At 35.8% G+C, this 26906-nt stretch overlaps 2 protein-coding genes across 2 annotated transcripts in view; both read left to right on the top strand.

Moving 5' to 3' along the window:
• Nucleotides 1–26906, top strand: part of LOC135072622 (transmembrane protein 62-like) — a 229583-nt gene that overhangs the window by 107304 nt on the left and 95373 nt on the right. The gene's annotated exons all lie outside the window — the stretch shown is intronic.
• LOC135072958 (uncharacterized) lies at nt 12285–19635 on the top strand. Its single transcript, XM_063966965.1, has 19 exons — nt 12285–12392; nt 12639–12936; nt 13103–13255; nt 13453–13715; nt 13792–13996; nt 14335–14508; nt 14599–14731; nt 14846–14998; nt 15070–15209; nt 15346–15494; nt 15614–15769; nt 15934–16064; nt 16247–16423; nt 16679–16829; nt 17974–18120; nt 18432–18538; nt 18627–18744; nt 18968–19156; nt 19489–19635. The coding sequence occupies exons 1-19, from the start codon at nt 12381–12383 to the stop codon at nt 19612–19614; spliced, it is 2982 nt and encodes a 993-aa protein (XP_063823035.1). The 5' UTR covers nt 12285–12380; the 3' UTR covers nt 19615–19635.

The following is a 26906-nucleotide window of genomic DNA, read 5'->3' on the forward strand; positions in this document are numbered from 1 at the left end:
CCTGAAACAACATATTTTGAAAAAGTATCGTTTAAAGATATTATTATAGTCACAGCTGATAGCAAGCAAATGGATTTCACAATTTTTTTTGTTTGAGAAGTAAAAAAGTCAAATTACTAATACTAATAAAATTTTAGAAAAATTTAAAGCGGATACATATGATTTGTATATCTGAATATTGTATTTAATAATGCAAAGGATAGTGCCAGGGTCTGGACCAAGTGTTGCCCAGAATCAATCCATAGTGCATTTTGTTCCTCAGGCCTATACTAATGTGTAAACCGAAGCGCACTGAAATCTATCCCTGGAGTTATGAGAAAAAAAGAGTTTTGTTTTGAATTATTTACATACAAAATATCATCGATGTATACGTACTACGCATTAGATTTCGCGATTGTGGCATTAAATAACACTTGCTATGTTGAACTTAACCATAATGCATCCGTACACGTTACTTTAGTGCGATTTAGACATTCTTTATAAACGATCTAGCGCTGTTTTAATTGTTTGGTAAGTTGAAAAATTCATTATTTCCAAAATGAAGCAAGAAGTTTTAGTTTTCTATACTTGCAAAAAATCAATTTATTGGTGTATTACAATCGATTATTGAAGTTATTGTAAGCTAAAACTTCTTGCTCCATTTTGGAAATAATTAATTTTTGTCAAGTAACCAAACTACTGCAACAGCGCTTGATCGCTTATAAAGAATGTCGAAGTCGTACTAAAGTAAGGTGTACGGATGCAGTATGGTTAAGTTCAACGTAGCAAGTGTTATTTAATGCCAAAATTGCGAAATCTTATGCGTAGTACGTATACATCGATGATATTTTGTATGTAAATAATTCAAAACAAAAATCTTTTTTTCTCTTAACTCCAGGGATAGATTTCAGTGCGCTTCGGTTTACAAATTAGTATTGGTCTGAGGAACAAAATGCACTATCGTTTCATTCTGGGCAGCACTTGGTCCAACTTCCATACATGGATTGGCACTGTCCTTTATGTTGATTTGCTAAAAATTATCAATGTTATAATCATACGAACTACTTTGCGGCAAATGTGTGCGACAAAAAATATGGGTGTTAAAAAATACTTACAAAAGTACTAGAGCTTTTCTGATTAAATTCGAATAGTTGTGTATTCGGTAACATTATTGACAGCAAAAACGTAAAAATCACCATTAATTTACTCATCACGGTTGATATCAATGATTGCGTAGTCTAGACTCTAGAATAATAAATGTTAATGATGATACCCCATGAGGTATGAAATGATGATAAACGATCTAATGATCATGATCGACTTTAAACGACATTTGGAATCATTATAATTTTTTTTTGCATAATAATATGCATTAATAATGCATAATATGCCTCCTCAAAACTAAATTGTTGGCTTGGAAAATCTGAAAAAAATCATAATAATAGATTTTTATGAATTCCAAGAAAACTATAAGGGTTAAGATAGATCAGTTGGTTTAAGAGTAATAGTCGTTCAACTCATCTAAATAATATAACTCAAAGGTGACTGACTGACATAATGATCTATCAACGCACAGCCCAAACCACTAGACGAATCGGGCTGAAATTTGGCATGCAGGTAGATGTTATGACGTAGGCATCCGCTAAGAAAGGATTTACGAAACTCCAATGTAAAATGGGATCCACGCGTACGAAGTCGCTGTCGCTGTCGCAGCCGCTGGTGTATTATAAAATTTCATACCTAATAAAAAATCCTTAGAAAAATATTAAAAGTGACTTTAGATGAAGTACACTTGGCTAATTTTAAATCTTAATGCGGTTCACAGAATACATCTACATACCAAGTTTCAACAGTATAGCTCTTATAGTTTCGGAAAAAGTGGCTGTGACACACGGATGGACAGACAGACATGAAGATTCTATATGGGTTCCGTTTTTTGCCATTTGGCACGGAAACCCTAAAAATCAGAGAACAAACCGTATATTTGTATTACGGGACGTGGCCAGTACCTACCACATTTATATGAGACCTAGGCCGGCCTCATAGAATTGAAAGAGGTTTTGCTGACTGATAAATGTTTTATTAAGAGAAACATAATTCATAAGATGTTTTTTTTAATTATTTATAAATTATTAAGTTATTCTTTGTTATAGATATAAGAAAATAAGTATTATATGAAGAATTTATTGTGTGAAAAGTTCCTTTAAGAATCTATTTTGCTTGGTGTTCAAGTTTTAATCGATAGAATGGTACAAAAGAAATTATAGAGGGTTAAGGGATGTAGAACTAATATTAAAAATTGGCCAAGTGCGTGTCGTGCCACGCGCAGTGTAGGATTCCGTAGTTGTCCTTCGTTAACACAATATATTTCAGAAGCAAGCAATTACTTCATCTAAAGTCACTTTTAATATTTTCTTCTAAGGAATTTTCACTAGTTAAGAAATTTTATAATACATGAGTTAAATGGCTATTACTCTTAAACTAACTGATGTATCTTAACCGGTATAGTTTTCCTTAAAAGTTCATGAAAAGCAGTATTATCGTGAATTTTCCCAGATTTTTCAATCCAACAGTTTAGTTTTTAAAGGGGGGGGGACGTCCTACTCGAACAAAAATTGGGACTTTAAACTTTAATAATTTGCAAATAGATCCCTTAATGGAAAAATAGTCTTAAAAACCCCTAAACCATTTTAAAAGACCTATCCAACGATACCCCACACGATGGGGTAGAAGAAGAAAAAAAATTCATCCCCACTTTACATGTAGCTAGCCTAAAAAAATTTTTTTTTCAAAATTTATTTTACCATTTTGTCGTCGTGATTAATATACATACCTCCACAAAATTACAGCTCTCTAGTGCCAATAGTTTCCAAGCAAATCCTCGGACAGACAGACAGACATATCGAAACTATAAGGGTTCCTTGTCAGGACTACGGAACCCTAAAAACCAATTATGGTGGTTTTAACTAAGTTACAGTAAGTATCAGTATTGCATTCCCACCGTAACCCATTTTGCTAATAATAAAATAGTATATATATGTCGGCGCGCGGGGCGCAATAAATTAAATAACTTAATGTTATAGTTCTCACAACACTTTGGATGTGTTAGCAAATTTATTGCTATGGAATTTTAAGCAACGCCAAAGCTCTTATGGTCAGAGTTAAGTGCGCGCCTGGGAACGAAGGTGACATAAATCTCCATGTTGCCTGACGTAGTTGTGGACCCGTTCAAGTGCAGTATTGATGGATTAATAGCTTTACAAAAACTTCAGGTACCGAGCCCTGGAACGTAGAGATTTTGGGACTTAGTGTTAGAGTCATTGCACATTCGGGTTTTGGACGTGGTGGTGACTGGGCGTGGTTCACAAATTCGTCAATCGCTCCCAATCTATTTAATTTAGGCGTCTCTAGCTTTGTTAAACTAATTCAGTAACTTTGATCTTTCTGTTAAATTTAACTGTAGACAATATTGACTAAATTATGAACCAGTCTTTACATTCTAGTCTATAGTACCTAAAGTTAGTCGTTTATAATCAGTGATTATAATTAGTGTTAGTGTCCACTCGCACGTGTTCTCTATACGCCCACATAGGTAGATAGTATGAATTCAATGAGAGACCCTTCTGGTGCCGTCCGAGAGCCCGACGCTCCGACATATATAATAAATGACAAATATTTTTACAATATTGTCTTCAACATCTTCCAGAAACAATATTGTCATTATCATTTTAACAGTTGGGTAGTTGACCACTACTGACCAGTGACCACTAAACAAACAATGTTTTTTTATCATGTGAAATGAAATTGACTATCCCATCAAAAACAATACTTGTCAAAAAAACCAAGTCTCGCAACTCAGTTGTTCTACGGTAAAAAGTTGTGAGATCCATGTAATACCAAGTCCAGGCCAGGAAATCTTTAACCTTTTACATAAATTATTGACTTGGCCATCGCACTAAATAATTTAATTTACACGTGTTTTCATGTAAATAAATTAAATCTCCGACTCGATGTTATAAATAGAGCAACAAATCGGAAAGCTTAAATGTAGAGACGCAACTGCTGAAAGTTCGTGTAGGTAACCCAAGATGTCGTTTGCCAAGGAAAATACGTACTTTAGCTGATAAAGACGGTTTGTTTATTAAGTAACTAAAGGTATTTTACTTCCTACAATATACATATAGATATATTATTATTACAGTATAACTGAGATCAAAAGTTCTTCTATGAATACAATGCAACATTTCTTTAGCTAATCTTAAAAAATAGAGTCATTTACAAACATTCATTTTTTTCTTATATTTACTACGCTTATCATACATAACATATTACCTTGCTTCGCAAGAAAAACGGTGCGAAACTGATAATTCCCGTAGTAAAATTTTGATCCTAGAAATAGAAAACCTGCCTCACTCAAATTAATTTGAATATCGTATACGCCCTGAAAAAAAAATTGCGTTTAAGAATTTTCCACACTAAATGCGTTCTGTGATTTGCGGTCAGGTCAAAGTGAACGTAGCCCGCATCATGTATGAATACCATTGACGGTCTCTATAGGTACATTCAGTATTGATGCGATATGACCGTGCGATCACGAGCAAAGAACGCAAACCAACAGGATGCGGGCTGCGTTGCACAGTGTTGCCACGGCCGGACAAAAATTTTGGAAACTGAACGTAAACGAAAATCGATTAACGATTATTCAAACTGAATATGTGTGTCGTGAAAATGCAAAATATTGAGGATAGATTGCTAACCGGAATGAAAATATGACTGGTCAAACTAGGGCGTCGATAACAAGGTTTCCTTGGAACAAAAATATTGCTTTATTCATTTAGGCACTGTTTTGTCAATTGTCGATATTTACACAATGGGTTCAATCCAATTACAAATATGGGTTCTAGACTTTAAGGTACTGTCTTTTAGAAAATGTATTTGTGTTTATAGAACTTAAGCTTATTTATTTAATAAAAAGAAACAAAATCATTTTCAATAAATGATTTTGTTTACTAACTTAAAATATACTTACAAGGCTAAAAGTATCTACATACTTTCCATTACTTTCTGTAACGAAATATTGACAGAAATCATCCTCAGATAAGTATTTTTATTTTTATGTTGTAAAAAAAATTTTGCTACGACATACCGGCGCTGTTTTTTGCGATTCTCGAAACTAAGATTTTTTCCAAGGCGCTGTTTACGAATTAATGTAAAAGGTGCACCAAGAAATACATTTTTGGATGATATAAGCCCATAGAGCTATGGAAAGCAACACACCCTAAACATTAAGCTGAAGTTAGATGATATTTTGCATTCATTTTTGTTCCAAGTTTGTACTAAAATGTGTACCAATTTCAAAATTAAAAAATGTATTTTTCTATTAGATAAAGTTATATTCTATACAATGATTTGATTGCCAAATTCCAACGCAAACTGTAAGGTTTACCTTTTTGACGAGACACGTCCTCGACGCCTTTAAGCGTTGAGTTAGCATATCACCGATAACGAAATGATCGCATGGCTTCTTAATATTGTAACTCCATAATGAAATTTTTGATGCCTCATTTAATTTGAAGACTGAAATTTTAACCTTTAAAGAAACATACAATTATCAATTTTTAATGCCCGTATTGTTACCTAATAGGGGCAAATCTAGTAATTTGTGATATGCAAATAACTAGAATATAAATTAAAGCATAGAAATAAACTAGGAAAGTAGGTAGTATCAGTCAAAAGATTCAATCCTAAAAAAATCAGACTTAGCCTAATACATTCCTGAAAAGATGTTTACAGTACCTCTAGTAGGAAAAACTTTCGAGTTCGTTTCGTTGCGTATTCAAAGTGTCATCGAAAAATTTTGTATGAAAAATTAAACAGCGCCCCCTATATTATAGCCGCCCTAGGGGGCGCTGTTTAATTTTTCATACAAAATTTTTCGATGACACTTTGAATACGCAACGAAACGAACTCGAAAGTTTTTCGTACTAGAGGTACAGTAGGTATGTAAGTATATCGTCCTAGGAAAAACCTTATAATATCTCCACCTGACGGGTGAGGATGGTACTAAGTATTCCTACCAGTAAAAATAAGAAATAACAAAAAAAAATTACTTATGCACATTAATGTCTAAACTCCTGAAACTTTTAGACTAAGAGCTGGTGAACGCCACAAGTACGTCATTTTATAAAAGCTGATAGTTTGTCAGTGTATGCTCCCAATATAGGTTAGAATAATTATGTATAAAAATCAACTTTTATAGTATAAATAACGTAAGCCTAACTTTTACAGTGGCCTTTGCTGTATTTATTGGACTGTAATTCTACTTAGGGGGCGTCCATTAATTACGTGAGATGTTTAGGGGGGGGGGGGGGAGGGGGTCAAGAAAAACCTCACTAAATCTCACGTAGGGGAGAGGGGGGGTCTCGACAAATATCACGTAATTTTTTCAGCAAGAAAAAACTGGGTTGTTTTTAATTAAAAAATAAATAATATTTTAAGATGATAATAATGATAAATTATTCATTTTATTTTTATTTTAAACCGTCTAAACAATAAAGAAATCAGAAGAAACGGTTTTTTTATATTAAATCCTAATCGAAGCATAGATAACTCATTTACATTGCAAATTATTTTAATCTCACGTGAGATTGTGGGGAGGGGGAGGGGGTCTGGAAAAACCTCACCAAATCTCACCAAGGGGGGCGGGGGGGTTGAAAAATCGCCAAATTTGTCTCACGTAATTAATGGACGCCCCCTTACGTTGTACCATAAAAGCTGATTTTATTAATAGTATTTAGGCAATGATTAGGAGTTGTTTCCTCATCAGCCAGTTTTGACAGATCCAACTCCTTGCCAGTTGCCAATTTTTTGAGGGTAGCTGCCAAAGCCACGATGACCCAAACTTCATATTATACCAACATTCTAACTTATATTGAGAGCATACGCTGACAAACTTTCAGCTTTTATAAAATGATGTAGGTCTGGCGTTTACTAGCTCAGTCTATTTGTTTCTTAAAGTTTTTCTAACATATTGTGTGATTGGGGGCTACTCTACATTATTCTTTACTAATAATTCCTACTCCATAATTTATTGCATCTTATACGGTATGTTTTATTATTGAGGCTCATTGTTTGTGTAATGTCCACTAACCTCTTGAACAAGTACATCCATGGTCATACTGAAGTTAAGACGAAGCGTGTTTAAGTCATCACTGCTTCTGTTAAGAAAGGCAGAGTACTCGGAAATTGTCTTAGATTTAGGTCCGCGACAAAAAGAAATGTTACCCAATTTTATTGTATATGGACCCTGAAACGATAAAACAACCAATAACATACAGGGTGGAATTTTGTAATGCCACCTGGAGAGAAAGTACTACTCTTAATACTGTAGATAGAAAATTTTACTCAAAGAATACATTACTTTATTTTTGAAAAGAAAGAACTGCATTTAAAGATTTTCGATTTTTTTTCCAAAATTAACCACCATTACACCATACTTACCATACAATTTTCTGTAAATAATTAAATAACTTAAGATATCATGGATTTCATTTATCATGTTTATTAGAGATAAAAATACAGGGTGTTATTTTCAACAGATTTTAGCGCCTCGGAAAAAATCCCGGGTGTGGCAAGCAAATTTTTGGAAATCTTTGAATGCAGTTCTATTTCTTTTCAAAAATAAAGGAATGTTTTCTTAAGTAAAATTTTCTATCTACAGTATTAAGAGTACCTACTTTCCCTCCAGGTGGCATTACAAAATTCCACCCTGTATACTTTGAAAAAGTATCGTATGGATATGGTCACAGCTGAAAGCGAGCACGGGGATTACACAACTCTTTCGTTTGAGAAGTAAAAAAGTCAAGTTACGTAATAATATAATAATTTTGAACAAATAATTACATTTTCGAAAAATTTACTACGGATTTTTATACAGACTTATCTGAATAATTATAATTTCATTATGTTTAATAAATCATGTTGAATTACTAATCATACGAACTACGTAGGTACTTTAACAAATATGTACGATACTTACAAAAGTACTTTTCTGATCAAATTCGAATAGTTGTGTATTCAGTGACATTATTGACACCAGAAACGTAAAAATCGCCAATAATTTACTCATCACGGTTGATATCAATAATACCTACAATGTTTGTACAGTCTAGAATAATATAATAAAAGGTAATAATGACATATGAGGTATGAAATGATGGTAAATAATCTACATAATGATCATAATCGAGTTTAAATGAGATTGGGTATCATTAAATATATTGTTTTGCATACCTAGTTAGGTAACTGTGTTGATAACGTTACCAACACATACACATTAATACATTATGTACATGCCTAGGTAAATGCCTACTTGGAGGAACGACCGGACCTATACTTCCTGCATCCTAAAGAATAATGCACCATATGTACAAAACACTTTACGGACTTACAGGAAATAACCCTCCTTCTGGCGCAGTCGGATAAAAATGGATTAAATTATATTTTTTTATGTCAAGCCAATGGGAGGTGATAGGTAGTAGTACAGGGTGGCCCAGAAAGAAATTCACTTTTGAAAATTCAAGGAAAAATTTTCTGTGTAATTTTATAGAACTTTATTCATTACAATTCAAAGAAAATGAAATGGAATTTGTTATTAAATTTACCTTTATTAAATTACATCGTCCAGGAGATTTCTTTGACGCTTACAATATTCGATCAACATGCATCAAAATCTTGAAATGCGTTCGTTAGAATTACCTCGAAACTTATTTTCCATTTTTTCAGTTGCTGCATGGTTGTTGGATTATAAAAGTATACTCTATTCTTAAGGTAACACCACAAAAAGGAGTTTTCTGGAGTGAGATCAGGACTTCCTGGTGGCCAGGAGATGTCACCCCTGCCTGAAATTATTTTTTTGTGGGAACATGTCTCTTACCATCCAAATGCTCTCATTTGAAGTGTGACACGTAGCCCCATCTTGATGAAACCAAGCTGCTCCTGTCATAGCCTTGCGAATTTTGACACTTTGAAATCAAGAAGCCTTTCAGCATGCCAGTATAGCGCTCTCAAAAATTAATCATCCTTTCGATGCAACAAACCAATTAAGCAGGTGTGAAATCTCATTGCCACTAAGAAGCCCTTATCTCATTCCAGCAGACTTCTTTTTGTGGGGTTACGTTATGAGCAGTGTATAGTCTAATAATCCAAAAACTCTGCAGCATTGATCCATCCTGAATCCATTTCGAGGTAACTCTAACGAAAGTTTTCCAAAATTTTTATGCATGTTGACTGAATGTTGTAAATGTCAAGGGAATCACATGTACGATCAAATTTAAAAAAGAAAGTAAATTTAAAAATAAATTGCATGAAATTTCCTTTAAATTGCATTAATTAAAGTTCTACAAAAATGTACAGTTTTCGTTTCCTTAAATTTTCAAAAGTGAATTTTCTTCTGGGCCACCCTGTATAATACTTATTTTTTAAGCCCCCATGGAAATTATGCGTTTTGCATGTTATTCTTTTTTGTTTGTTGGTAAGTATGAGTATTGAGTATGACGATAAAGCCAGCTCATGTCTTTAGAGATCTTCATCAATTTATTGAATCGTAGCTTAATTTGTTCAAGAGTTGTATTTAATAATATAATACTTTATTAAGTAGGTGAAAGTACAAAAATTACAGAGGTATAATCGACACAACAGACTATACATTTTTGTTCCAAAATAGTTCCTATTACAAATACATAAGATTTCACAGTTTAGCTTGATATGCGGTCGTCCTTACAAAATGTATAACTTTAAATTTTATTAGTGTTTTCTTGACAATGTCACATGTTGTATGCCGCAGTAGATGTTCCCCTTGTTTCCAAGTACAACGATTTTCGTGTTGTATTTCCCGTAATAAAATATTCCACCGAACAACATATCCGTGAAATACGCCAAATCAGTTTCGAAGAAATAAACGCCCTGAAAAAAAATATGCGAATTATTTGCCTGTGTTTAACTTGTTCTTACTTTGTGGGTTTTAAAGACTGTCAAGCTTTAGGAAAAGCAGACCGCAGTGTACCTACAACGCTCTTTAGTACTACTGGTTTTAGTGAAAATATGAAAAGTGGAAGATCAATTTTCCATTTTTCATAAGAATGCATGAATTAACCAATTTTTTTCCATTGCTTTTAACTCTTGTCTCAATGTCTTAAGGTTCTTATTATTACTGTTAACTTTTGGAAAGATTATGCATTTTAGATTTCGTGGTAAGCCTTTAGCAGCATACAATTACCTTTTTCACCAAACAACCTCCTCTGTTACTAGCTTTGAAGATTTGGTTCAATATTTCCTTGAAGAAAATTTTTTGACAAAGGCCTTTCGCCGAATAATGCCATACCATGATATTTCTATTCCCTTGTCTCCTATAAAACGTTATGCGAAACTGTAAAAATAAATAAGTAAGAGTAATAGTTGAAGTACCTAAAACACACAGCTTAGTCATTATTTTTGTACTTTGGAAACGTGATAAACGGCCGTAACGCCTAACCAATCACGTCAAAATTTTAATAAAATGTTTAATTTGAAAATTATTAATATTCTCTAAAGATAGTGGTAAAAGTAAATTAACCTCGCTAATGTATGTATCATACAAATAAGTGATATTTCCTTGAAAATATGTGCTGTTGTTACGCTTGAAGAGCTTCTCCGAAATTCTGGTTGCATTAATTGGCATGGGTCCTCTACACGGGGTCTGCTCCAGTGAAGACATGACAAAGGGACCCTGAAAATAAGCGACAAAGTTAGTGTTAATAAGACTATTCCATGATCTCTGTATAATTATAGAGCTAGATGTTGCTAGTCTAACTCTGCGGGCACGAAACTGCCCTACGAGCCCCGACTAAGAGCCTTGATTGAATAAGCTGTAGGTAGACCCTAGCTGTACAGGAGTTGCAGTGGTGGAAAGGTATAGCAGGATAAATCTCGTTAGCCTGAGTGCCTGTTCAGCCTGTGTAAAAATTTTAGGAAAATGTTCCAGTAAATGCATAAATTTTTTACTATTCCGATAATTTGTATTCTAATACAAAAAATATATAAATCGGAACCACTTCTAAAATAATGAAAGCAGAAGGAATTGATCAAGAATAACCTTTTCTAAAAGTGTTATACTTACATACGCAGTTATATTATTATTGTCATCAATTTTGATAAGCTGGGCCCGGCTAGATGTGAAAACAGGAATCAGCATAAAAATATAATAATTTATCATTTTTGCATACATTTAAGCAATGACTGGAATAGCAAATGATCAATTTGATAAAATACTTTGTTTAGACCAAATGACTATTTGATTGCCAAAAATTTTAACAATAGCTCTTAATGTTATAATGTAGGTAATGTATGCCAAATTACTCTAACATTAGATAGAATACTAATAATTTTTTGGCCTTTTTAGGACAAATATCGAAAATCCCCCGAGTTCATTCATCTATTGAGTAAGTACTTACTCTCTTTTTATGACATTGCAGTCTTTGTAAAACGCTAAATTTTCACTGATTGGGTGTTTATTGGCGACCACGCTGTAAGTAGATGCTGGCAGGACAAGAGTTGCAGTGATGGAACAGGAGGGGTATCGTATCAATTTCTAGTAGAAAATATGGATTCCATGATTATAGGGCTCGTTTTACCATTGACCATGGCCTTTGAAGTGGTCATAATACAATAAACCATATAATCAGGGCAATCATTTGATAACTATAGAGTTAGGGCCAACGGCCAACATTAGGCCAGTAACTACGAGTGTAGTGCTAATTAATTAATGTAACTTAGGGCTGCTTTTTCTATCGTATAACTTTTAACTGAAGAATAAACTTGTCATCTAAATATGTATACATATAAAAGGAGAAACTGACTGACTGACATATCAACGCACAGCCCAAACGGCTAAACGTAGGCACTTGAAATTTGGAAGGGACGTAGCTTAGGTACCGTAGAGGTGCACTAAGAAAGGAATTCCGGAAATTCCCACGGGAACGGGAATTAGCGGGAAAATCCTTTTGTATGAAAAATCTAAACCGCTTAAGTTAGACGCTTGAAATTTGGCATGCAGGTATATATATACCTTAGTTAGTAAACTTAAAGCTTAGTTACAACAGGATATTGCAATTTTTTTTTTTTAATTGATAGTTAAAATGAGACAATTTTTTTCATTTTCAATTGTTTAGACGTGGCTTTAAAATGCAACCTAATTCTTGTTAAAAAATATTAAAATGACATGGGTTTGGCATTGACATCTGTCACTAAAGTCTATTAAAGTTGCACATGTTGGAAGGAAAGTTGAGGAAAGTTAGATTATTTTAATTAGTAATAATAAATTGAATTTAAATCAGTAACGTCAAGGTTCTATCACAGCTGCAATCATGAAAAAGAGGGTAAAATATGTTATGTATTCTCATTGATAGTACAATATAGTACAATATTAACCATCGCCCATTGATCACCAGTATTATAGACCTCCATTCAATGGTTCTTTTCTATTTAAGCTAAACTTATTACATGTGCGCAGTATCTACTAGGCATCCACTAGACAAGAACATCCCCTGATCTCCAGGATTTAAAAAAAGTAGGTACCTACCTATATAGGAATCTACACAACTCTAAAAAGATGACTGTTACAGAATAAATCGGAAGCCTCGCTTTTATCAACAAGATCAGACATGCAAATGAAGGAGGAAATCTACGTCCCACCCATGGACGTGTTCATAGTCAAAGTGCTGAGTCTGCAAGTGACAGACGACATCCCCAAACACTACGCCATCAAAGTGACCTTCTTTGATCAGCTGCTCCTCACTGGGATTGTCAAGACGGTGAGTGCGAAGAGCAAGGCTGGACGTCGGATCTTAGCAAAAGGAACTATGAACTATGACCCTTCGGATTACGAGAAAATGTGCCTGTTTGCCGACTGCCCTTTGGTTGGTAAGGAGCTTATTACCTACATAATAGTTAGAAAGAGCAGGAGTATTTTTCAGTCTTTTCTGTCTATGGTCTCTTTATGTAATAGATCAGTGTGTAATACTGAACACGGCTCCTATATTGGTATATTATACAGTATGTTTGTTGCCTTATTTTTGTATTCTTTCAGTAAATATTCAACCACTAAAAAGTATAGAGACAAACATGAGCACCCAAGGAATCTCTCCTAGACTCAGCACTGAGTCGAACAGATCCAGCTCTACAGTGAAACCAATAGTCGATATAAGTTGCTGCAACGTGGACATTTTACCAGTATTTATAGGTACCTACCTATTTAATAAAAAATTACACCTATTACAGCCACTTATTATGCCACAGTGACAGTGAGTGTTAGTCTGAAAAATAGGTGGAAAAACAGAGTTTATTTCCAATTTGCTTCATATAAACGACATCCAAATAATAATAGGTATGAGAACGCTAATTAAGTAAACAACTGAGTATATACGCTCTGTTTTTCAGATAAGGATAGAATGGTCGTGCAAAAAAGAATGGAACCAATGATAAAACCACCAATACTGCAGACCAAAAGCTGGGACAATCTGCCTCTCCTCACCCTGGAACTGTCTGTAGACCGCAACGAGCTGAACGAACACCATCACAAAGTGCTAAAGAAGGCAAATTATATGAAAGTGACTCTACTTTCTGCATACAATGTCCAAATACCCTTCGACGAGGAGTATATTTACACTGCAGCATCTAAAACACCACTTCACAATGAAACGGTAGAAACAAAGTTTTTATTTTCAAACAACCTTTAAGATATTTACTTTAATCGTGCATCTTGGTACATATTTACAGAACACAGGACTTGTCACTTTCAACCAAGGATATAGAGTCCCAAATAGATTCAACCCTATGAGCTTCTATCCGAAATGGGAAAGCCTCAGAGTAGGAGACGACGTATTTACAAGAGGAGACGAGAAATTCGTTTGCAACCTGGAAACTGTGCACAATACCGAAAACATAGACTTAAATTATTACATGTCTAAGAAACTCAAAGATTGTGAGTTATGATCCTATTTTGTCGTGATTCCACGTTTGAGAATGTTGCTTAACCTTTTAACTTTACATATTTATCAACCTTTAGCTGGCTGAATAAAAACTGAATATGTAATTGCATTAAAGCTAGCATCTATGGGAATTACAAATAGACGTCTATAAAAGAAATTAAGTTCGACCACGAGTGAACTCCCTTTGTGAATTTTGTGATTCCCAATCTTTGGCTCTATCCATCTCTCTTGCTTACCGTGATTCTGGTAGTAAAAATATAGAATCGAGTGGTTTAACCACTTATAATTGGTTTATCTTCTCTTCTTTCATTTTCTTTTCTATCTTATGAAGACACGATCGTGTGGGGCTCGTTCCACCGTACCCTCATGCTGGAACACTCGGACGCGTGGCTAGGGGAGCACCTGGGCCGCTACTGCTGGCCATTCGAGGTGCACGTGTACGGCGAGCAGAACGGCCTCAGCTTCATGGCGTTCCTCAACCTGTTCCACTTACTGTATCCTGGAGGCGAGTCCCAAATTTAAAACATTCCATGAAATTTCATAGGATCCATTCTCTAAAAAGCCATTATTTTATCATAAAACTTTTGATTTTTAGAAAACTGCGTCCGCATGGCAGTGCCTCTGCACTGGGTGAACCCTCAGGTAATGCTAGAGAAATGCGGCTGTGAGCTCCTCCTTACCCCGAACGATAACTTGGCTTCCACTACGGGCAGCACTCCCAAGGCCAAGTAATTTAGTTCTTAAGCAATTAACATAGATCTTAGTTTCCAAAACCTTACATAAAATAACTTAGCTAGAGCTACAAAACAATAGGTAAGTTAAGAAACACTAACTCATTTCAGATTACCTGGTGACTCGGTTCCCACCAGTACCAGTACCGAGATGGGCATTTCATTGCGACCTACTGGCGCCGACGAAAACTGTGCCTTCATCGTCGTGGAAGTTAAATTGGCAAGACCACTCAAGAAAGCTGTTATACCTACTCCCATTACTAGGTATCTAACTAGAAAATCAAATGTACAGTTTAGTAACTATAAAGAAGATTTCTTATTGTGGATTCTTGCAGTGCAGAGATAAACGATATGCTGCAAGAAATGGAGCTAGGCCCCGTAAAGAGAGAGAACACAGGCCGAGGGCAGTTGGACCGCGAGTGGCAGTCTACAGTTCGCGCGGCAGAGAGTTCTCTGCGGAAAGTCCCTCATTATGGTAATCCAGGAAGTCCATAACACTAGCTGCTCACTAATATGAATGAGACACATAAAAAAATTAATGCAAAAGCTTGGAGAGAGCATATTTCCAAAAACAACGATGATGACTTTAAAGTAGCTTAATAATTCTTCAGGAATGACGGAGTTTTGCGCATTCAACCGGCAGCTGAGCGAGACACGCACGCGGGTGGAGTTGATGACGTCATGCTGTCTCGACGCCGCCATCTACGTCAACAACAACTTCGTTGTGCAAGAGTTCCTACGTTCGGATGATACCTTTGAAGTTTGTAACGCAATTTATTTTACTAGCTATGCCCGCGTCTTCGTATTTTTCCCGTTTTAGCAACATTTTTCATTGATGCTCTGCTTCTATTGGTCGTAGTGTAATACTTTCCGTTTCAGGAAATGCTAATGATGTCCCACGCGTGCCTGACACGTATCGCTTGCAGCACTCTGGTGGGGAACATCCATCGACAGGACATAGACCCCACGCTGAAAGCAGCTCGACATGCCCGGCAAATGCAGGACACGTCACACGCCTTGGAGTTGTATTTACAGGTCTAGTCTGTAATAATATTTCAAATACAATATGTTACTACTTGCTTTTACTCGCAGCTTATCACGCATTAAGCTTTGGTCCTCCGTTTCATCCCCTTAGGCCAGTAGGCCATTTTAATTTCTAAAAATTCTTTTGAGCATGCTCGCGTTCCTTAATATTTCAGTTAGTTGTACAGAAGCCCCGTAGTCCAAACAGTTGGCGGGAGCTGTCAACTTGCTTACGAGACGTGGACAGCGACTGGGCCAATGTTTGCATCAACAAGTCAATAGTTTTGGACCCTCGACACCCACTTACGTATGTGACTACGTCTTGTATATGTAAATTTTTCTCAATTAATGTCCTTCACATATCCCATTGTGGCGAATCACCGCGCGATTATCATAAATTATGTCTACTTATTTACATTTGTGACTAAATATTTTGTTTTGTGTTTTGAACAAGAGCCACCAGTTTAACTGTTTTTATTATTTCCACAGTCTTGTGTCAAAGGGCAGCATTCTATTCGAAGATGACCCTGAAGCAGCAGAGCCATTCTTCGTGGCTCTGTTGGCTCTGTACCCGTTCTGGCTGACCGGCTGGGTCATTGTCAATGCCTACTACCTGAAGCGGGAACTCTTTCACATGGCTGATCAAGTTATGGAGTATCAACGAAAGTAAATGGTCTATTTTTTAGTTATAGCTAGGAAATGGAATGTTTGTCACAAAACCTTTTGCTTTCAATTTGCTATTAGTTCGGTACAAGGCAGAAGAATTCTGGGACCTAGGATTCACTTCACACTTTTCTTTCTTAAGTTAAGGATTAGTAGTATGTAACTTACCTTACCTAACGTATGTAAATTCACGCTGTACCTAAAAGCTTATTCAAGAGTCATGTAAAGTAATGACCTCTCTTTATGTTTACGCACCAGGTCTCATGCAGAAGGTTTAGTTGAGGACATCGGGATCCCCAGAGCGTGGGAGTACGAGCTGGGCGACTGGTGGGACAACACACCTCTACTACCTGGCACCAATCCTTACTTCGAAGCTGCCGACCTTCTGTTGCGGTTGAGAGCCTTTGGCGTTAGTTGACATGGATGAAGTCTATTTAACTTTCTATAACATACATTATTAACCGCCTCTGTGGTCTAGTGGTAAGACCACCTGCTTCAGGCGCAGAGGTCTCGGGTTCGATTCCCATTGGGGGCAAATTTTTCTGTTCGGTTTGGTTGGTAGTAGGGCTTGTTTTAAGTCCGCCTGGCTAGCTATAAGTCTGTCGCCATAAAAATAATGTTAACAGCATTGTTGTCTTCCGGCAGTTAGAGGTAAGATAGCCAGTTCCTCTGTGGTTGAGGATTCCGGGTGAAGCTCGCTTCCACCTTCGGCCTGATCTTCACACCATCAGGTGAGATACAGGCCAAGAGCTTCCTCGTTGTGGATAAAAAAAAAATATTCATATCATCCACTCTCATTGCTAGGTAACGAGAAGACCACAAGTAACACCTCAAATTAATTATTTGCAGAGCAGAAATGGAATTAGGTAGGTACCGGAAAAGCACTTCTGCTTATGTGAACCTTTGGCGTTAGTTGACATGGTCGAATCTTATCTCTATATGTATAGCTAGCTATTGATAGCCACTCTCATCGCCAAGTAACTAAACCTCATAATGTAATTTCTTGTAGTACGTACCTAAAACTATAATATGTTTCAATGAAAAATCATTAAAAAGGAAAACGACTTCTAACTTGGAAAAGCTTCGCTATTATTTCAAATTAAGCCTGTCCCCATAGCAGACGTATTTAATTGACCGTGAAAATTAGCTCACGGTCATCAGATTGGGGTGGCACAGGTCAAAGCACAATTTTATTATGGGATCTATTAATGGGGTTCGAAAAAGTTGTTATGACTAGAGGATTTAAATGAACTCGTCTGCTCGTTGATATAGTAACGTAAACAATTTTATACCATTCATTAACAGTATGAAACAAGATAAAGCGGAAAATATAGACAACTTATACGTTTCAATCATTCACGTTCGTAAATCCGTGCGTATTTAAGCACGACCGTATTCACAAACATTACCTACTGTCAGGTCTCACAGTGCGCGTGGACACACATACTGACACACGAACCAATCACAGAGCTCTATTCAACGTTGTGCCTTCGATTTTCTGGTATCGTTTGTGAATACGGGCGTTAGTCTAACTTTTTTTAATTAAAATTCAGCTAGCCGAAGTATGCCTATCCCGGGCTATCGCGGAGGCTGGAGAATCTGCAGCGTCTCTCCACATGGTAGCGTTGAGCTGCCGGCTGCGCGGGAGCACCGACGACGCGCTCTGCCACTTGCAACTGGCCATCGAGAAGTTTGGTGATGTAGGTGCCATCTTGTTTTAATTTGGGCAAAATAAAAAGTTTATTCTTACAACAGCAAGTCATACCTCTACTATAGGAGAACGACCCTCTCAAAACCAGAGGCTAATATAGGACTTTGCCTACACTTCCCACGCTGACCAAACTGGTTAGAGAGACCCTTGGACGAATGAAAGTCCTGATGTTCACATATTTCTCCCCTACTCGCCTCTTGTGACATCCACTTCACGTGTAGAGTGGAGTGCTATTATACTCTTTCAGAACCATCATAATTATACAGAACAGAACAGTACATAATAATGGTTATTTTATAGATAAGCTACTTACGTGGCCTGCAAGCAGAGTGTTTACACAAGAATAAGGATATAACGGCCGCAATGGCGTCTTTTGAAAAAGCTGGCAACTGCTTAAGTGGTTATAGGTAAAGTCGATATTTGAAATACATTTCTAAAATTAAGCCAAAAGGAACGAGACCTATTTTATTGGTAAAAAAATTACTGCAATTTCAGTATCTTACTATCCATGCCGTGCTGGGAAACGCAGCGAGGGCGGTCTCTCCTTCTAGACCTGATCCGTCGTCAACCCAGCGCTTACGCCTGGGTCGCATTGGCTGAGGACTGGTTGCAGGTATTTTACCAATATCAAGTTATGATTGCGTTCATGTGATCAAGTATCAATCAGTCACCACCATAAGCCCACACCAGTATTTCCTAGAGCTCTACCTACTTAGAGCACAAGCCAGCCATCATTTTTTTCTTTTTTTCTTCTCTTTCATATCATTCGGCAATATGTAGTATGTACAGTGCAACCCCAGTGCCTAATAATTAATAAAAAATAATATACATTTAAGCGAGCGGCGTTAGGCGAAGCAGGTGACGCGGACGTGACAGATGAGCAGACCGCCGCGAAGACCTGCGCAGCCGCGTGTGCTGTTCAGGCCCTGAAGTGCGACAGGCAGGCTGGTCGCGCCTGGGCTCTCCTGTCCAGACTAGTCGTACCGAGCGCGCGCCGGCTGCACTGCAGGAACATGGCTGAGACGGTCAGTTACATAATAATTAGAAATCTAAATCTTATGTCAACATCCACCACCCAAAGTAGCCAAAAAGTTTGCAACACATCTTTATTACATTTGGATTTTGCCTCTTTGGGTGTTACGAACTATTTGACGCTGACTGTAGGTACTTAATAGAAGTTTGATGAAACCTGCACAGCCGCATGCGCTGTTCAGGCTCTGAACTCTGAGGTGAAGTCTTCCCTGAAGTGAATCTTTGAACTTTGCATGGGTGCTACTTTAAAATCCGTCAATTATACTTAAACTGCATTTGCTGTCTTTGTTATAAGTGCCGCTTAACACAATCCCTTTCCACCCAGTGCGGCTTCATGTTCAACGACGATCGAGTGGAGACGAGCGCCGAGTCGCAGCAGTCGCTGTGCCACCGACTCGGGCGAGCGCTTCGAGAGTGTCGCTGCAACATGTGCGAGTACCTTAAGTTTTGATCACTTAAACTGTACGAAACAAGTACCAATAAAGTAAACACTGAGATACGGTTTTTACATTTTATTTATCCTAACGGTCAAAATATATCTGCCAGAAAACGTCTAGGCGCAGACTGCAGACTTATATACTCGGCATCAAATAAATCGCACCTCCCGCGACAAGCACTTATCAAACGTATGCATCCCCACTTCCCACCAACATTGGTACCATTTGAAAGCCTAGTTCTAAACTTCATTTCATTAAAGGAAAGGTTTTTACCCCAAAATTGTGCCTTTACAAGGATCCAGAGTCACTTCTTCAAAAAATAGGTAGTTACGCTATAGCCATTTTTTATGACTATAAGACTGTTAAGTTGGGATTAATCGCTATCCATCTGTTAAAGAGGACACGTGAGATCTTTATTTGGTTTTGTAACCATAAAAATTGGTCTAATTGATCCCAGAGGTGAGACCAAAGTGAGGTCTATTTTCAAGTCACATTTATTGTATATGTTAATCATTTATTTAGAAATGAAATGTATTTTACTTTAAGGATATTTATTGGGCTTTCAAATAACACCAATATTGTTGGGGTACCATAATTGTGTCAGAAGAAAATCTTTAAAGTTCGCGTCGCGGAAGGTGCGGTTGATTTGATGTTGAGTGTAGTTGGGTCGGGCTGTTAATCAGTATGGAGATGTATGAACAGGCACACATTACGCCGATTTGGTATCCGCCGATTCTTCATACAAATTAGAATCGGGCTCAACTACCGGCCAACTATAAGTTGGTGGTCTGCGCCTAGGCTAACAGATCTGTGATACCAAAAAGTTTAGTTTTTCCAACAAATTAGTTAGAAGTTAGGCTATAGGCTTCAGCAAGTTATAAAGCCAAGGTTGCAGACCAAGAGCTAAGCTAAGTTACTTTAGCTGCTGCTTAACTTTTGGTCTCCAACCTGCTAGGCTAGGAGAGGTAGCAAGTAAACTGGCCCTTAACATATTTACAAAGAAATGGAGTAATCACTACCGTAGAATGGGGTTACTTTGGCCAATTTTGAACTTTGAGCACATATCTTTTAAATTTGTGGGTGTAAAAAAATACAAAAAAAAGTCTAATAATCGGTTTTTATAGTACTCTCGATTCGTGTAATAAAAAATGAAAAAATATAGCTCAATTTTGAGAAAAAAAAATAAAAAGTATGTGATCAAAGCTAAAAGAAGAATGGGGTTACCAGTGGCGTAGCTTGGGGGGGGCAGGGGGGGCCATGGCCCCGGGCGGCATATGAAAGGGGGCGGCGGATAAGAAAAAAAACATTGCATGAACAAGAAAAAAAAAGGTCGACTATGTCTACGTTGAGACTAACAAATCTAGCTATACTGCATGGCAATTGAAAATGAGATACAATTTGATATCGACGATTGTGTAAAAGATTTTGCTTTAAAAAAAAACCGGCCAAGTGCGAGTCGGGCTCGCACACCGAGGGTTCCGCCGTACAAACGTAGCGGTTTACAATTTATGACGTATTAAATCAAATTACTTGATTCCGTTGCGAGTAGTGGCGAATTTCAAAATATGCGGTATGATTATTTTTTATTTATTTATTTTTCCTATATTTGCATTATAGGTAGGCACCTACCTCAGCGTTTTGAATTTTTGCGTTGATTTAGAATTTCTCACAGTTTAGAGGCAATTAGATTTAAGAAGTGTTTGATATGAATTTCAACTTTAATATCTCTACGCGTTCATGTGAAAAAGGGTAGGTAGTAAGTTTATAATTATTAAAAAAATATTTTATGTCATGTAAGCAAAAATAATATTTTAAATTTTATATAACTTCAAATTTATCATTTTCGCAATTTTTCCTTTATCTGTACTATATAACGTTGCTTCGTGCCGAATTTCAAGATTCTGAGTTCACAGGAAGTACCTTGTAGGTTTTGATTCCCTAGCGTGTGACGGAAATTCGTCTAAGGTGTCGGTATAAACTGCTGTATCTTTTGATCGCGTTAACTTAGAAGTTTGATTTTTTTACCTCTTAAAGGGACAATAGATCTAGGTATTTGGTATAAATTTCAATTTGATACCTTTATTCGTTCGTGAGAAATAAGGTAGTAAGTTTCATTTTATTAAAATATTTTTATTATATTATATAACAAAAAAAAATGAAATTTTCGCAATTTTTCCTATATTTGCATTATATGACAATGCTTTATGCCAAATTTCAAGATTCTGAGTTTACGGGAAGTATCCTGTAGGTTTTGATTCCTTTGCGAGTGTCGAAAATTTGTTGAAAATATCGACATAATCGGCTGTATCTTTTGATTGGCTTGGCTTAGAAGTTTGATATTTTCACAGCTTAAAGGGACAATAGACCTGAGTGTTTCATGTGAATTTCAGCTTGATACGTTCACGCGTTCTTGAGATAAAGGGTCTTGACAGACGGACGGACGGACAACAAAGTGATCCTATAAGGGTTCCGTTTTTTCCTTATGAGGTACGGAACCCTAAAAAGCACGAAGAGTACATTTTTAATCTATTTTTTTAAGTAATAGTAATAGTAACAAAAATATTTAAGGAGCTTACTTACCCCTCTAAAACTTGCGCCACAGATAATCTTTCGTGATTTCTCTTGTTACAAACCGACATAAAAAAGTGGTTTGTATAATAGTTAAAGCCATTATCTAAGCTACTTTTAAAACCGTGTATTTATTATATTCTGCAAGTTCGAAATTCAAAATTAGCTAAAATGGTAACTTTTAGCAGTAATTAAATCTGTAACTTGCTGCAAATATCTAATGAATTCAAACAAATTATTTAAAAAAATAACTTCGATACATATTATACATTTTTCAAACCACTTTTTTAATTTCGGTCTATAACAAAAGTAATCAAGAAAAAATATGGTGGCGCTGGTTAGCTAGGGTACAACCCTTAATAATATTAGGCACATATGTTATTCCTTCTAAGTTCAATGAGCACTATACAGTGTGAGTCACGTTAAAGTGTACATATGAAAATAGATGAAACTAGACCTATTTTTATCGACAAAAAAGAGGTCAAAATTTTTTTGAGATGTTTTTAAAAAAAAATTATAGATTATTTTTTTCTTCCAATTACTTATTGTAAAGAAAACGTAATAACTTTTAAACTAAGCGGTATATCCTGATAAAATAAAAAAAGTAATAATGCTAAATAACAGGCGATACTAAAAAAATACACAAAAAATGCCAACAAATGATAAAAAATGATACTTTTTGAAAAAATTCTGCTTTAAAATTCGTGTTATTTGATAAATTTTTCCAAAAAATGCCCCTATAACAGGTGGTTTTCATTACTTTGTATTATTCTCTATCGTATTATCTTTGTAAAACAAAAAATCACATGTCTCTATCCCTATCACAACATTTGCTATGATCGTTTAAACAAAGGCCTGCCACAACATTATTCTCCGCTACAGGTAGAGACAATTTTAATTTTAACTAAAATGCTTATTTTACTTCGAAATCTTTTGTTTTTATTTGAAATCTAAATTGTTTTTATCAAAATTACAAATCTAGAGCCATTTTCAGTTTCGTTGTTAACGTACACATCAAACAGAGAATGGGCAGCAGCGCTCTCTGAAAAACATCAATCTTTTAAACTGCGATCTCCAACCCGCCTGCCTAGCGTGGAGATTATGGCAAAACCCTCCACTATAGTGGAGGAGGCTCATAGTCCAGCAGTGGACTGTAAAGGGCTGTTGATGATGATGATGTTAACGAAGCTTTGAATGGCGCGCCCGGAGAGGCTTAGTTCAAACGATCATTGCAAACTTTGTGATAAGGATAGAGACATGCGATTTTTGATTTTACGAAGGTAATACGATAGAGAATAATACAAAGTAATAAAAATCACCGGTTATACGGGTTATATTATTTTTTATTATTTGTTGGCATTTTTTGTGTATTTTATGTATTTTTTTAGTATCGCCTGTTATTTAGCATTATTTTCTTTTATCAGGATATACCGCTTAGTTTAAAAGTTATTACGTTTTCTTTACAATAAGTAATTGGAAGAAAAAAAAATCTATAAAAAATTTAAAAAAAATCTCAAAAAATTTTTGACCTCTTTTTTGTCGATATAAATAGGTCTAGTTTTATCTATTTTCATATGTACACTTTAACGTGACTCACACTGTATATAATTTAAGATAATATTTACTCTCAATTGACAAATAAATATGTCGGCGCCGGACACAGATGCTGCAATTATTATTGATGATTAATAGTACCAATCTTAATATTATGTTATCTGTATAAATCTGTAGAGCGGAAGGTTTGTGATTCCTAAACGTAACACCCGACTAATGCGCAGAAAAAGAAAACTGTCAATCAGTTGTGTCATGTCAAGTGTGAGCAGGCGGCTGCGAGGTTATCTTTGAAAGCGTATTGAGTTTGGTGGAACGTTAAATTGTAGGAAAAGTGATTGTCAACCATCCAAGATATTATCTCCTTGCCCGTTAACCCACGCCAATGGAGATTCCACCCCTAGAGTTCCTTCTGATAGAGACCCAGTGCCTTTAAATACTTTAATACTTGTTATTATTGTTTATTGTTATACACCTAGTGTTACATAATAAAGCTGAGCTATTTAAGAAAATCAAACTTCCTGTGGGTTTCAAGCAATTGCTTCTCTTTAATGTATTTTCCTTCTGAAGCAGTGCGTGGTAGTTTATTTTGACTTTCAACTAATAAGGTGAATAGTGTTTAGTGTACCTGAAGTCCATTCAATATAATATTTAAACTTTAAAATATTTATAATTAAAATAAAGGGCGGCGGATTTCCGGACGGCCCCGGGCGGCGAAAAGCCACGCTACGCCACTGGGGGTTACTTTGATATCCCCAGATTTTATTGCGTAAATAGAAAGTAACCACAATTATAATACCAATAGATTTAAAAAAATCAAAATCGGCCAACGGGATAAATAGTTATTGACATTTTTGTCATATGGGGTAACTTTGATCTAGTAAAAGTCATCAAATAATTAACTGTATTTCGTTACTAAAATGTTGGTATTAAAATTTTAGCATTCAATCAGTATTATTTATTGATTTTACGAACGAAAAGAACTTAGAAATAGTTAAACATTACAAAATAAAATTTAAAAAATAATTATAAAAATAATTTGTCTTAAAAAAATCAATAATATTAAATTTATGCATCAAAACTGTAAATGTGCACACTGGCTCACCGTCACACCAAGCGTCTCACTGCGGCACGTCCGTACTCGTCGGCGTCTGCCGTACGACTGACTCGTCCCACTCGTAACGACGTCACGTGACTGCCTATCACTTGTGTACGTGAGACAGCGTATTGTATCTATCTAGTACGTAGATACAAACACTACATCCCTTCCTTGTTAATAAATTTTAATGAAAGTTTTTGTCAAGTAAATGTAAGGTTAATTATTGTAATAGAAGTATGGAAAAGATCGCTATACCGCGATAACACCGACTGAATTATTGTACTCATACGTCTCACTCTCTTTTTTTTTTTTTCTTTTAATATCTATTATACATTACTTACGCCGCCCTAGGCTGCTACACCGGCCGGTCACGCGCACCACTCGCGCAGCGAGCGCGCCTTCTACCCGCGCATTACGTTTAATCGGGGACTTAGTTGCTCAGCACGATATCGACATATTTGCCGACCGCTTAGGTACAATAATGGTATTAATTCATAGATTTTTGTGTAAGTAATAACTTTGAATAACTTTGACATTGATCTCTGGACATAAATGTATTTATCTCTTATTCTTATTAGTAGTCTTAGGTATGACATTCTATTTTGGACTTAATTATTTTATGTATTTAATTTTAATGTTATTTGACTATTATTTAATTTATCGTTTTAATTATTTGACAATTTTACATATTGAAATTGCTATTATAAATTATCTGTATTGTATAACTTGTTGGCGCGTTGGACTTTCTGTAAGCCTTCAAGCAGATTATAAATAAATAAATAAAATAAATAAACATCCAATTTCAGTTACGTTCAATTAATGCAAATAAGTTAATTTGAATTTAGTAAACAACAAGGCTACCTAACAGATCCGGGTTACATCCCATTTAAAGGGTATCAGTTGCCTGAAAAAAAATACATCCAATTTAGTGGATATCATAGGTACATCCAATTTAATGGACATCATGGTACATCCAATTTAATGGATATCAGGGTACATTCAATGTAATGGATATCAGGGTACGTCCAATTTAATGGATATCAAGGGTACATCCAATTGAATGGATATCAGGGTACATCCAATTTAATGGATATCATGGTACGTCCAATTTAATGGATATCAGATATCAGGGTACATCCAATTTAATGGATATCAGGGTACGTCCAATTTAATGGATATCAGGGTACATCCAAATTCATGAATATCAGAGTACATTTAATTAAATAGATATCAGGAGTACGTCAAATTTAATGAATATCAGGGTACATACAATTGAATGGATATCGGGGGTACGTCCAATTTAATTGATATCAGGTGTACATTAAATTTAATGGATATCAGTGTACATCAAATTTAATGGATATCAGTGAAACCTACCAAATCTATGTAAGACCACTTATGTACCTGGAATTATGCAAATAATAAAATCTGATTTGATTTGATTAGATTTGATCCAATTGAATGGATAACAGGGTACATCCAATTTAATGGATATCAGTGTACATCAAATTTAATGGATATCAGTGAAACCTACCAAATCTATGTAAGACCACTTATGTACCTGGAATTATGCAAATAATAAAATCAGATTTGATTTGATTAGATTTGATCCAATTGAATGGATAACAGGGTACATCCAATTTAATGGATATCACGGCTACATCCAATTGAATGGATATCAGGGTACATCCAATTTAATGGATATCAGGGTACATCCAATTTAATGGATATCACGGCTACATCCAATTTAATGGATATCAGGGTACATCCAATTTAATGGATATCAGTGTACATCCAATTGAATGGATATCAGGGTACATCCAATTTAATGGATATCACGGGTACATCCAATTGAATGGATATCAGGGTACATCCAATTTAATGGATATCAAAAAATACATCCAATTTAATGGATATCACAGGTACATCCAATTGAATGGATATCAGGGTTCATCCAATTTAATGGATATCAGTGTACATCCAATTGAATGGATATCAGGGTACATCCAATTTAATGGATATCAGTGTACATTCAATTGAATGAGCATCAAGCGATGATCTCTTCTCTTGTCGGCGTCAGGAGTGAAA

The sequence above is a fragment of the Ostrinia nubilalis genome, chromosome 6 (assembly GCF_963855985.1).
Source record: "Ostrinia nubilalis chromosome 6, ilOstNubi1.1, whole genome shotgun sequence".
NCBI classification, from domain to species: Eukaryota; Metazoa; Arthropoda; class Insecta; order Lepidoptera; family Crambidae; genus Ostrinia; species Ostrinia nubilalis.